Here is a 14,681-nt window from a genome sequence, read left to right as displayed (position 1 = left end):
AGGGCGCTCTGGATGACAAAAGCAGCTCCTCCGCCCCCTGCTAGTGACTGTTGCATCTGACGAGGTAGCGGTGACTGGGAAGATGGCAGCCATGGTACTGGCTGCTCCCTCCCAGGCGGGGCCAGCACAGGCTCCATTGGCCAGAGGACGACTGCCAAGGCCATCAAAGCTGACAAGACAGCACAGTCAACAGGCTGTCTCCAATGCTGGTGCCAGCGAGGGGGCAGCACCTAGACATTGCATTCGCAAGCGTAAGTTAAAGGCATCATGAGCACAAGAGGGACAGGTCAAGTCAGATTTTATGTTCATTTATGTTTAGTTAATGTGTACTGTTCTGGGACTTAAGACCAGGGAGGTTGATGTTAAAAGTCTGCACGTGTCAAAATGATATAAATCTGGTTTTGTTATCATGGCCTGAATATGCTCCATCTTTTTATTTCATTAGTGCAGAGTGTGCCAGTATGTAATGTTGGACGTAGGTGGCTCTGAACTTTATTGCACAGATACTGAGTGCTCTTTGTGTTCAAATGAAAGGCTCCTTTCAGACTTCCGGGTTGGAGGAGGTAGCCCTGGTATGCGTTCGAAGCTGATCTTTGGTAGCCTAGCTGAAGGAGCGTTGGATGAAGACATCCCTGGTGTCCTGCCTCCCTGGAGGTACTGAGGTCTGGCTCTACACCTTCAGTGTTCTCCCCACTGTGCTTATCTTCTGACTCAATACTGGAATCATCATCTGTCGCCTGTGCAGCTGTGTCAAGATCCTATTCCTCCAGTGGGTCCCCCCTTGCCAGTGCCAGATTGTGGAGAGCACAGCGTGCAACCACGATCAGTGACACGTGTTCTGGGGTATATTATAGTGCTCCTCCTGATTGGCCCAGGCATCAGAAGCGCATCTTGAGACCTATGATCCTCTCTACCACCGCCCTTGTGGAGCCATGACTCATATGTTTTTCTGCCTCTGTTCTTGGGCGGCAGAGAGGCATCATGAGCCACCTCCTCAACAGATAGCCCTTGTCACCCAGCAGCCATCCATCCAGTTGGGCTGGAGCATCGAAAAGCCTCGACACCTGAGAGTGTCTCAGGATGTACGCATCATGGGAGCTGCCAGGGTACCTTGCACACATTTGCAGAATCTGCATCCTGTGGTCACACACTATCTGCACGTTCATGGAGTGGAATCCCTTCCTGTTGACGAGGCATCCAGCTGACCAGCTGCTGCCTTGATGGCCACGTGTGCAGTCGATGGCACCCTGAATGTGGGGGAACCTAGCAATTGCTGCAAAGCTTCTGGCTCACTCAACCCGCTGACCTTGTTTGTGCGGTACAGAGTAAAGGTCAGTACCTGTCTGAGCAGAGCTGCTGACACCAGCTTGATGCAACTGTGGACAGCTGATTGGGAGACCCTACACAGATACCCCATTGACTCCTGGAAAAAGCCAGAGGCACAGAAGTTGAGGGCCACTGTGACCTTCAGGGTGTCCACCCACACAGTTGGAGCTGATCTTGGACCCAATCATCTGGTAAATGCAGGTGACAGTCTCCCTTGACAGGCGGTGCCTCCTTCGGCATTGCACCTTTGACATATTGAGGTAGCTGCATCACCGCCTGTAAACCCTAGCAGTGGTGTCTTCTGTGACCCCTTCTGCCTTGGACTGCGTCTATTGTGTCTGCGCCTCTCCTCCCACAGGTCCCTCCCCTGGAAGCTGCGTGGAGACATGTAGCCTTCTTACCCTCCCTCCTCAGAGGAGGTACCCCCAGCGATGACCACAATTCCCATTATCATGGTAAAGGAAGGCTGCCTGATACCTGGAAGGGCCCATACGGTCTGAATCCTCAGGGGCCTGGCAGACAGCAATGTATCCTGAAATGAGTCCTGGAAATGCTAAGAATGGAGCCCCGAACAGAGATGAAGCTGGCAAATACCAATAAGCAACCAGCTGAAAACTGTCTCCAAAACTGTTTACAACTCACACCGGCAACGCTGCTGATCCTTTTAATCCCACCCTTGGATGAGGTTTGAGGAAATTTCGGCTGGCCGCCTACCTGTTTTGCCCGTACGACGAGCAGAAAAGCGCAAGGGTAATGAAAAATCTCAGGCAATTGCATTGTTACCAGCCTTAAGTGACCTGCTAATTATTGACAGGCGCGACTCTGGCACCCCTGCGTGCCTGCGTGAGCGAAATATCGTGAGAGTGCACAATGACTTCAGGATGTTTGCCCAACGTCATTGTGCGCTATTTTACTCTCGTTTGGGTTGGTCGCATGCTCACCCAACGAGGGAAAAATTCTGCCCGTAATGTGGGCCAGTGTTGAACTTTGTTTCATAATTCCTTTGTGATATGCCTCAGAACTTTCATTGAGTTAAGGGTACCATATAAATGAAAGTTGCTGTTGTCATGTAAGCCACCCCTTTTGCATCCACCTGAGAACATAGGTGACATTTCGGTTTAATATCATACCTTTGACAGGGCAATTCTTCCTTGGTAATGCAATGGGGAGTCAGTTTATATTTTGGACTTGAGTCTTGAGGGTGATACTTGAACCCACATCCTTGTACTCGGAGGTGTGAGTGACACCCACATGCAGTTAGTTTGCAGTGTTAGCCAGGCTATTAATGAGGTGAAATACTTATTTTCATAGGGTCAGATCAATATGTGCTATTTTCCAGCAATATCTAGCTGTTAATTATTTTGGCACTGGGCAGTCATAGGGCTGGATATATATTTGCTAACTTATCTGGATAATAGTGCATGTTCAGGCAAGAGAGAAAAACAATTTAAATAGCATGACACTTAGGTCTCAGGTTCATTCCAGACATTGCTTGAGCAGTGAGACTGCTGAACCTATCTGTGTTGTCATAGAGTGGTTTTCAACAGAACAGAATTGAGGCCTCCTCTACAAGGGAGGAGGCAAATTGGAGTGCTAATCAATCCCAATAACTGCGGACACATCTGAACACAGCAGTATTGAAAGCATTTTAGAAGCTGTTTTTCTAATTTAATTCATGCTATTTCTGACCCAAGGACACAACACGGAAAGCGATTGAAATTTTCAAGAACTCACATCCCTCACTATAACAAGCCCACAATTAAACCCAGACCAAAAAATAAAAAGAACAAATTTAATGATCCTGGATTTAAAATAATCCAGATCACTTAAAATGACCCTCAAGAATTGTAATAAAGTATGGCTTTGTACCAAAATTTTAACATTCTTTAATTGAAACAACAAAGTTTTAAAGGTAGTTAAACTTTCAGTTTGTGAGACTGGGAAAGGATTAGTTTGGATCCAAGGAAACAGAATTAAAGTGAAAATGGACAGCTGTTGAACAAAGGTTGGGATGGGAGAGGAAATGGGGAAGAAAGCAATGTTTTTGGAATGCAAGTTTAAATCTGCCATTTCAGTTTTCAAGCTATGTGGAACTGTCAAGGCCTTGAAGCTACGGACCTTTATTGTATCTTCAAAGCTTCTCATTGCCATTAGTGCAAGAAACTGGTAATGAGTATGGAGAATAGTTTAAAGAAATACTTCGGGCCAAAATGTGTGATGATTGAACAATATATTTTCCGCCAAAGATGCTAGGGAAATGGTGAGTCCATAAAACAATATGTGGCAGCGTTGCAGCAGTTGGCTTCCACGTGTAAATTTGGCACACTAATTTGTAACCAATTTAATGAAAAACTTCAATTCCACAAATTAGGGAATGCCTCCTCTTGGAAGATGATGATTTGCAGTCCAAATCAAATCTGCCATATTTGATTTGAACAGATTACACAAAAATGCATACTCAGACTCAGTAGCAGACACAGCTTGCCCAACCAGCTCAAGTGCAAGGGTTGCAGACAGGGAACTCAGCAGCCTCATCAGCACTTTCCCTATCATGATCAGATACCCTCAAAAATGTGTCCAAATTATGGAGGTACCCATCAATTCACAACACCCTCTCCAGCTCAAGAGGAAAAAATGTAATTTGTTCTAAAATGAACCATTTTGCAAAGGTGTCAAAGAAGAAGACTTTTTTGTTCTAACACATGGAGAAATCTATTCCCAGGAGTGAAATATGGCATGTGTATATTATCACGCACAGTGAAACACCAAGTCAGTTGAGATCACAGGCATCTCCATGTTGCTCCTCATCAATGTTGGCGTGAAGTACCTATATTGAGCAACAAACTCCACTGTCATTATTTTTCACAACTTTCTCTCACTTCTGAAACAAACACTCTTCAAGCATATAGTGACTGAACTATTCTAGTTTTGGTAACGATCATAGTTCTGGTACATTAAGAAACCTCAAACTAGACAAGTTCATGTTCTGTGTGGCCAAAGGCAAAGCCTTATAGGGGTAAACCTGTTCCATAAGCTTGGCTTCAAATTTGAAGACTCCACCGGAGCACACAGTAACGTGATCAAAGGTACTAACTATGCACAGGAAACTATCATATTTTTCCTAGTATCACTGTGGGATATTTTAAAGCAGGCATTTCTGTTTGTATATGGTTCTGTGTGTGTGGCTAATTTAATTAAACTAGAGACTTAGATTGTAAGGTTTAAATTATCAAAGCAGTGAGGTATAAAACATGTGTTTGAAATGGAGATGAGCAAAGCTAGTGTGAACTCAGTAGATGTGGTGTGAATGGAATTTGCATTTTTAGCTAAGTGGAGAAGTGTTTGATTTTCAAAGGGACAGCGAAAATGTTTACAACTGGCAAGGTGGATAAGGCAAGGTTATTACGTTGATTTTTCCCAAAAGTGCTGGCCATAATGAGAACATGAAAGTTTTTTAAATTCTGGGAAGAGTAACTTTTAAAGACAAGTGAAAACAATGGGTTTTACAAATCAAAAGGGGATAAAATATATTTAAAGAAGACTGAAAGGCTGTGTGAGGTGTGGCCGTGTGAGTTCTTGAAAGGTGACTGCGTGAAACGGAGTTGGGAAAAAGCCTCTGGCCACCCCGCAGAAGTTTTGTTGTTCCAGCAAGCAAAGTTGTGTTAAAAACCTTTGGAAGTTGACTGTCCAGGAGGTGCTTGTGGTAAAACTGCTGGTGACTTTATAAATTTTGAAGCTATTTGGACTGTTGCCTTAAAGAGGGTGTGTAGTTGGGAGTCTGGTTCAGTAGAAATTTTGGGAACTGTTATAACTGTTTCATTATAATCCTGTGTGTGTTTAAGTTTGTTATTCTTTTGTTAATAAATGTTTTAATTTAATTTTTAAAATCTCTATAGGTGGTAGTGGACTCATTACTTCTGACTTTTATGCACCAGCCTTCTCGTAATAAATACAAATTGCAAAATCATTGTGATAGCATGGCCAAATTTCCCTTGTGGATTTGGCCAGCCTGGCAAATACCACCTGCCACATCATAACAAATAGTATCCTTCCTTATTTACTGGGTTCAGGGAGATTAAGGGGCACTGTCATGACACTTGCATCGACATGATTCTTGCATCAGTTTTGCAAAATTTGAGACAGTTTCCCTTTGCAATTATTGCTGAAGTGTCACAGGAGCTGAAACATCTTGAAGCAGATGGTATACTTGAGCAAATTAACTCATCCCCATGGATATCGAACCTAGCCATTGCACAACTCAAAAAATGCGAACTAAGACTATGTGTGACCTTAAGGCAGTCAACAAAGCAATCATTCCAGTCAAGTTTCTACTTCCTATGATCCAAGAACTATTGGCATCATTTCAAGACCCCACAATCTTCATGATGCTCAACATGCAACAGAGCTATCTTCAGATACCACAGCAGCGCAAAGGTGATTCCTTAGAGGTTTTGTTACTCCCAAGGTGTGTTTCAGTATTGCAGAATGCCCTATGGATGAGGTTCAGTACCTAGCGCATTCCAGAAAATCGTTTCTTCAGCTTTGTCAGACCTTAAGGTGACACTCAACCTTCTTGACAGTGTTGTTGTCCATAGAAGTGACAAAGCAGAACATGGTCGGAGGTGGATTACTTTATTTGCCCAATACAATTTGACTCTCAGCAAGGAAAAATGCACATTTGTGGTTCCTGAATTTGACATACTAGGGTGCAGAGTGACTGAAGCTGGAGTAAAACCTATATAAAACAACGTCCAAGCCATTCATGTGCTGCTGACCCCTATTTAATGTGATAGAGTTGGCATTGTTCCTCGGTACCACCAACTTTTATCACAAATTTGTTCCCAAATACTCAGAGATCACGGAGCTTTTTCAAAAACTACTGTGCAACAATGTATAATGGGATGGACAATCATACAGCATATGTTTGACATGTCAAAGGCAAAGATAGCATCTCTACCAGTCCTCACGGGTTTCAACTCAAATGGGGAAATGTATATCACAACAGTTGCATCAGGAAATACAATTGGAGCTGTAACTCTTTCGAGTACAAACACGTTTCCATCTGTTCCTATTCAGATGAAGTTACATTGTTTCATAGTTTGCTATTGTGAGATTTGAACTCTTGAGCTTGGGGTTACAAACCCAGTACCATAACCACTTGGCTATTTAGGCCAAGCGCACAATTGGAGCTGTACTCTCACAATACATTGAAGGAAGCAAATGACCAATCATATATCTGTCATGCTCGTTGGAAACTGAATGCAAATACTCTACTGCAGAGTGAGATGCAATAACCTGCAGCTATGCATGTGAACGTTGGCACATGTATTTCTATGATAGAGAGTTCACTCTCCACGCTGATCACCATGCGTTGACTACATTGTTAGCCACGTCAGGATCTGGTCATTGACTTCTACCTACAGGTGGTCAGATCGTCTTCATCAGTACAACTTTGAGGTTGAATATCCTGCAGGTTCATGCAACCAAGTAGCTGATATGCTTAGCCGTACTACTATCGCAGACAGCGTTAACGATAGAGAAGTGACTTACAACATTGCAGACTATGTAATTGTGGTGATTTCACATGCGATTGTTACGCATTATCGGCGACAGGCAGTTTAGTGCAGAAAGTAAGCCTGTACTTAAAAACTAAGTGGCTTCGCAAAATAGAGGAAGAACTGGTTTCGTAATATGGAGTACGTAATGGCCTTGCATTGTTTGACGACAACTGTATTGCACATGGAATTTGAGCAGTTATCCCAAAAGTGCTACAGCAACGTGTATTACATATTGCCCATGAAGGATATCCGGGTGGTATCAGGTGAAGCAGTCTGATGGCCAGCAATAGATTGTTGCATAGCAGAATTTATTAGAAATTGCGTAGTTTGTACATTTAGTGAAGAATCTGTTAAACCGTGGCCCAACATCTCTACAACTGACCCCGTGGCCAACAAAACCATGGCAACAACTCCAAGTAAATATTTTTAGAGAAATGCTGCTGTTCACAGTCTACATTGCTATGCAGATATGTAATAGAATATATTAATTTATAATTTCACCAATTGGACATATATTACTTTATGATGTCATCGGAAGAACATATATATATATATATATATATATATAGACCTTTTTTGAAAAGAAGTATTTTGCTAAGCAAAAGCAAAATTTGGTCCATGTCCAAATGCAGCAAGACCTAGGCAATTCCCAGGCTTGGACTGACAAGTAACATTTGTGCCACACAACTGCCAGGCAAAGACCAAGTCCAACAAGAGAGTACCTAACCATGGTCCCTTGACATTCAGTGGCATTACTGTCCCTGAATCCCCTACTATCAACATCCTGGGGGTTACCATTGTCGAGAAACTGAACTGGACTAGCCATATAAATACTGTGGGTACAAGAGCAGGTCAGAGGCTAGGAACCCTGTGGCTAGTAACTCATTTCTTAACGCCCCAAAGCCTGTCCATCATCTACAAGGCACTGGTCAGGAATGTGATGGAATATTCTCCACTTGCCTAGATGAGTGTAGCTCCAATAACACTCAAAAAGGTTGACACCATCCAATACAAAACAGCCCACTTGATTGGCATCCATGAACATTTACGCCCTCCACCACCGACGCACAGTGGCAGCAGTGTGTACCATCTACAAGATGCACTGCAGGAACTCATCAAGCCTCCTCAGACAGCACTATCCAAATCCATGACTGCTACCATTTAGAAGGATAAGGGTAACAGACACATGGGAACACCACCACCTGGAAGTTCCCCTCCAAGCCACTCATCATCCCGACTTGGAAATTTATTATTGTTCCTTCATTGTCACTGAGTCAAAATCCTGGAACTCCTCTAATAGCACTGTGGGTGTACTTAAATCACATGGATTGCACTGGTTCAAGAGAGCAGCCCACTACCACCTCAAGGGCTATTAGGGATGGGCAATAAATGCTGGCCTAGCCAGCGACGACCACATCCCTTGAATGAATTTAAAAAAACAGCCACTATGTTATTGTTATGCCAATAAAACATGAAAAGAAATCCAAAAGCTGTAAGTATCAAAGCTTCATTGTTTTTTGCTATTTTTAAAATGGACTTTCTGCTGAACCAAAAAGATGGCTGCTACAGGTCACATGATGACAGGATTTGCTCTTTGTTCTGGAAACTATCAACAGGAATTACAAGAACAAAAGAACCCTCCTCTCATCATCGTGGAATCTAACACCCAATTGTAAGGAGATTATAATCATGAAACCAGGGGATTCGCAGATCGAAACTCATTATACCTACAGCATTGTTTACTGACCTGTCTCGCATTGTTTACAGACCTGGACCTGACTGCCCAGGCCCATTTCAAAAAGGAACCATTGAGGGGACAATGAACGTTATTTGTATCTTGATAAGCTTCCCCCTCTAGAGGAATCAGAGGATCTGTCTAGACAATGGCTTCCTGACACAAGGACCTCAATATGAATGGTAACTCTTTCAAAAGCTAATGGCTGGGACATTATCAGTCCTAAAACCAAAAGCCAGTTTCAGATTGATAATTGATAAACATCCCCTATGACATCATTGTGGAGAAAGAAAATCACATAACTTGAGTTTTGAAATCTCTAAATTCCTTTGAGAACTGAGAAACCCTCAGCCTGTTGTTTTAACATCAACTGGAAAGAACTTCAGATTTCCTGGAAAACCAAGCAGCTGGCTGCCATCTCTCAACTCCTCCAAGCCTGTTTGATTTTTTTTTAAAGATCTGATCAACATCTGCCAAGCCTATCATGCTGCAGCGTCCTTCATTTCTCATGTTGTTGTCTCCAACCAGAAACTCATCTGAATTAAACTCTGCCGTGAAAAAACACCCGCTAGACTTTGACTTCTCGGACTTTGGAAATCACATAAATTAATGTTCATTTCTCTGGTTCTTCTATTGTTGTTACCCAAAGTTGTAAATCTTCCTCTTTTCTATTCCCCCTTACTGTGTGCGCACGCGTGCATGTGTATGTGTGTGTGAGAGAAAGGTGTTGAGAACATTGCCACCCTTACCCGAGTTTGAATGTGAATAAACTAACCTGAGTTAATCATAACACGAGTTTCCTGTGAGTTATTAGTAAATTAGATCACACAAACCGAGGTTTTGGGGAAACACATCACAGTCTATTTTAAAAATAATTTAAAAACACCTCTGCTTATGGACAGGCAGGAAAAGGATAAAGAAGTTTAGTTTCTCTCTCTCCTGTCTAACATTACATTTGTGAAGGAAACAAGCTGCTTTATGGAGATACAAGTCTACACAGCTGTCTGTAACGGTGGCGAAGACCAGATTGAAACCAGTGAGAGATCACGTCACCCAGCTCTTGGGTGTAAGAATATACTGGATTTGAACTAACAGCATGAGAGTGACTGCCACAGGGATAGAAAGGACTTATCCTCTCTCTCGCTTTCCCTGAAACCTCTCTCATCAAACCTGAGCTGTTTGTGAATTGAAAGCCCACCAGAAGAGCTCATTGCTGAAAACTGAGATTGATTAGAGAGGATTCCAAAGCAACAGCACCTTCTCCAAGAGAAAATAGAATCAAGCAGTCATGACTGTTCCAGTGAGAAATCCAAATACCAGCAGCTATTGTGGAAAGTGATCCTTTAGCTGCAAACAATCATCTGGACAATCTATGAATATCTCTTTCTCAGACTTTACCTGTTAATTGGCCAAGTTTTAAGATCTGGTACTGTGCAGAGTTTTATTTATTTTTTGCATGCTTGGGGACTGGGCCGTCGGCGAGCAGGAGGCGGGGCCTGTCGAGGGAACCCCTGACGTCATCCCGCCCCATTTATATTTTCAGGAAGGCGGGGGCACAGCCAAATCAGCTGTGCGCCCGCTAACATGTCAATGGCCAATTGAGGCCATTGACAGGATAACTAAAACAATTAAAGGACCTGCCCGTCCAACCTTAAGGTTGGTGGTCAGGCCAGGAGCCCCGACGGGCTTCTGAAAAAACATGAAACCTCATCCACCGGCGGGATGAGGTTTCATGTAAGGTTTAAAAAACTTCAATAAAGTTTTAATGAAATTTATTCACATGTCCCATCTCATGTGATATTGTTACATGAGGGGGACATGTTAAGGATTTTTTTATTTTTCTATTTTTAATTTTTGAACAAGTGTAAGTGATCTCCCTGAGACAGCACTTAACCTCAGGGAGATGTGCGCTCTTTTGTGCGCATGCGCGAAAGAGCGCACTCTTGCATTTGGGGAATCCCCCTCCCGCCTTCACAGGAAGCGCATAGCGCGTCCTGCTGGGCAACATGCTGGGCGGGCCTTAATTGGCCCGCCCACTTAAAGTGGCGGCAGGGCCTGCTTCTCCAGTGGGGATCAGCTCCCCGCCCGCCAGAGATTGGGTCGGGCCTGCCTGCCTGGCAGTCAGAAAATTCTGCCCTGTGTGTGTGTGTTGCTTTTGCATTAGTGAGTAATTGGACATATTTGTACATTTTATTCCTTTTGTTAATAATTTCTGCATCTTTACCTGAGCGAGTTTTAACAATAAACTAACTCTTGTTATGTTATGGAAGCTGGCTGGCTTATTTCTTGCACCAAACTATACATAGGGCAGAATTTTCTGTCTGGCAGGCGGTGTGGGAGTGGGCGCAGGCGAGCACGGACCCGATTGGTGCACCCGATTGGGTCCGTGCAGCCATTTTACGTGGACGGGCCAATTAAGGCCTGCCCAGCATGACGCGCACCCCGAAGCGCTATGCACTCCCTGAGCGGGCGGGGTGGGGGTTGCCTGAGTCGGGAGTGTGCTCTTTCACGCATGTGAAAGATTAGTTTTAAGTCCAAAAAGTTTAATAAAGTGGCGAGAAAATTTTTATGACATGTCCCCTCATGTGAAACTGTCACATGAGCCAGGACAAGTGCATTAATCTCAATAAAATGTTTTGTCAAAATTTAAAATCATTCATGAAACCTCTTCCCGCCCGTGGATTAGGTTTCATGAAAAATCCGAAGGCCGCCTGGGCTGTTCGTCTGCCCACCAATCTTAAGGTTGGACGGGCAGCTCCATTAATTATTTTAATTGACAATTAAATGGCCTTAATAGGCCTTTGAAAGTTTGGCAGGCACACGGCCGACTCGTGTGCATGCCTGCCGAATTGAAAGTCTAAATGATGCGCCTTGACGTTGGGACGCACGCCCGACGTCACCACGTGTCATTTTACGCCTTGGCGAGCGGCCCTGCTCCCACTCGCTGAGCCGAAGATTCAGCCCATAGTATTGAATTGGCAGTGGCCTCCTTTTAAAATTTCAAACTCTGTTATATCAAACCCAGGAGTGGAACAAAGAGAAGAGTCTGTTTACACCCCCCCCCCCCCCCACCCCCTCCCCACAACCTGGTCGTAACAACATAGAAAATGGACAGAAATTTCTGTGACAAATTCCATAACCACTACTTTGATCATTGACATTCTAGACAAGTTTTTTACTGAATTGGGTCAGTCACAGGTCCAGTTAGAAGAAGTCAGGGGATCAGTGGGAGGGTTGGGTGGGATGTTGGAAGGTTGGATGGTGAGGTTGTGTTGGGTGGTGAGGTCAGGCTGGGGTGGAGATGGAAGGCTGAGGGGGTGGAGTTGGGAGGTCAAGGGGTAGTCAGGAGGTTAAAGGAGGAGTCAGGTGTGTCAGTTATATAGTTGTCCAATAGTTAGACTACGATTGTTCAGTCTAACATTTCCTGGGTAACTATTCAGGTAAGTAAGTCAGAACCGTCCAAAGTCTCCGACTCTAACTCAGAATCGGAGATGTTTTCAGAGGGTCCCAGGGGGCAAGGGGATTGCCCATTGGAAGTTCAAACTTCCCGGGCAATTCCCATGGAGTCAGTGCATTGGGATTTCCAAGGTGTCCTGGAGCATATCTTGGGAGGTATCCGAGACCGGAAGATTGTACCATAATTTCTAAAGAAATTGGTATTTGAAAGACTATGCCATATACCATGAAATAGCCATTGATCTCTTTTGTGTATTGCTCATCATTGTTACAACTTCAATTAGCCTATTTATTTTTAACTTATTCCAAAACCTGACAGGGTCTGTGCTTAATAATAGAGCTTGCTAATGATGGACTTGGAAACAATCCAACACCAGTCAGTGCAAGCTAAATGACTCAAACCGTGAGGAATTCCCCTGTGGAAGCCATTGAAAAAGTTTAGCATAGTTCAGTTCATAAAAAAATAAGTAGCACTTCAAAAAGGCATTTTATGTGAAAGATAGAAACATAAGTTTGGATTTTCGTGGAGTCAGAACGACTCCAGAGCTATTTAAAAATGGCAGGCGAGACCCAATTCCAGGATTCCGGCCCCCATTTCCAGTGCTGGCAGTTATTGCTGGTGCAGGATAAGCGTGCAGGTAGCAAGCCTGCATCTTGCACTCCTGACCTGGCCAGCTCCACTGTGGAGGTAGGCATCTCCCAGTCCCCACCAGCCAGTTTTCATGGAGTTGGCCAGCTTCTCCATGATTCGTAGCTCACTGCCTTAAAAGAACCATAGTCTGGATTTGGGAACCTTTTGAAAGGTAAGTTCAAAAGGTCTTGCCCATGGCCCCCAGCCACACCCCATGACCATTCATACTCTCCATGTCAACTCATGCATTGCCCATTCCCCCAGTATGCAATATTTACATAACCATTAAGCCATAAACTAATAATGGCAAGTGTGAAATTGCTGATAAAAAACCCCACTCAGAAATTGCTTTGATAAAAACGCTGTTCCTACAAACCTATAAAAGAGACCGTCCAAACTGGGGAAGTAGCATACACAAAGGTGCCACATAATTCAAACATCTCTGACAGGCACAGGTGGAGGCCAAGTGCCTACAGCGGAAGAAGAGCACCAGAATCTGGGCATTCCTTTCACTAGCCTCATCAAACACCACTTGTCCCAGCTGTGGCAGTGTGTATGGATCCAGCATTGGATTTTTTTAGTCATCTCAGGACAGACAATCCCAGAGTAGAAGAAAGTCATCCTTGGTCCTGAGCTACTGCCTAAGAAAAAGAGAAGATAAAAGTGTAAATCAGACAGAGCATTAAGGTATCAACAACAGAGGCTTCAAACACTTCACATCTTTCAATTCTGTCCAAATAAACATTAAGACATTAACAAAAAGAGATCACAGAAAGAACAACTTATTATCTAACCACTTAAGATGTCAATCAAGCCAACAGTTCACTTCACTTGTTAAAACAGAATCCCTGATGGGCTTGTGCTTTTATTGTCTGGGCTCTTAACAAAGCATGCATAGTGAGGACAGGTCCATCTGGGTTTCTATCTGTCCCAGAGAACTGAGGTGGGCCTTCTAACCAGCCTGTCTTGGCACTCGCCAATCCCTGTGACTGCCTAGGATCTTCTTCCAGGGTTGGCAGACCTGATTCTATCCCGCAACCACTTCCCTGGAGCGAAAATCATGTGAATTGAGGTCCTTTAAACTGAAGCGGGTCTGCCAAATCACGGAATTTCCCGACTCAAGCTACCTAACTTGGTAGCGAAAATCCAGCCCACAGGAACAGGATTGTGCCCCTTAATTCTCTTCCATAATTCTAATAGATCATGGCCATTCTGTACCTGGACCACCTGGCTTTGTCGCAGGTCCTTTGAAACCATTGCCTAACAAAAATCTATTGATCCCAGTCTTAAAAATGTTAATTAAAACATGCATTTTATTTCAAATGATATGGAGCAGATCAAGAGGGTAAATACTATGTTTTCTTTTCCTCGCTATTTTTTCATTCCTCATCTGCTGTTCCAAAGGTACCAGTTACCTTTTGCTACCTCACTTGGGGGCTGTTATTCTTTGCAAGCTACGACAGTGAATGTTGGCTGGCAATTTGACTGCAAGGGGAATAGTCAAGCCCTATTCTTGCATCCAAATGAGCAGACTTGCAACATAATCTACTGACTATTGGTTCGAAACAGGAAACCTGGCAAATTCTCCTTTCTAGGATTCTTTGACTACCCAAATTATTGCAAGTTGGAGATTGAATCTATGCTCAGCCACCCACTCAGTAAGTTCAATGGACCATCAAAGGAGAACATTATTTGCATTCAAAGTATTTAACTTTACACTTGCCCTCTGCTTTTTACCTTAGTCTATTTCATTTATTTGTTCTACAGTATCATTCAATGCTTTTACTATATTGATTGTATTTTTTCTCCTTCAGTTGCAGAGTGTGAATCATTTTGTCTTTTTCCTGAACTCTGTGCTGAAAGGAGAACTGAAAGGAGTCAAGGGGGTGAGGCAACATTGAATATGTTTTCACAAAAAAATTAAATGGGAGCTCAGTTATGTAGCAGTTAATGATGAGTAATGTCCTGGTTTTGC

General features: G+C 43.5%; 1 protein-coding gene across 3 annotated transcripts in view; it reads left to right on the top strand.

Annotated features, from left to right (window-relative positions):
• Positions 1-14,681, top strand: part of unm_sa1614 (un-named sa1614) — a 258,244-nt gene that overhangs the window by 103,525 nt on the left and 140,038 nt on the right. For all 3 annotated transcript variants that reach the window (XM_041204808.1, XM_041204807.1, XM_041204809.1), the window contains exon 4: positions 14,521-14,592. In XM_041204808.1, the coding sequence (XP_041060742.1) occupies positions 14,521-14,592 (72 nt within the window). The remainder of the gene's footprint in view (positions 1-14,520; positions 14,593-14,681) is intronic.

The sequence above is a fragment of the Carcharodon carcharias genome, chromosome 14 (assembly GCF_017639515.1).
Source record: "Carcharodon carcharias isolate sCarCar2 chromosome 14, sCarCar2.pri, whole genome shotgun sequence".
Classification (NCBI taxonomy): Eukaryota; Metazoa; Chordata; class Chondrichthyes; order Lamniformes; family Lamnidae; genus Carcharodon; species Carcharodon carcharias.
The sequence above is the reverse complement of the archived record's forward strand: the minus strand, read 5'-3'. Positions and strand labels throughout refer to the sequence as shown.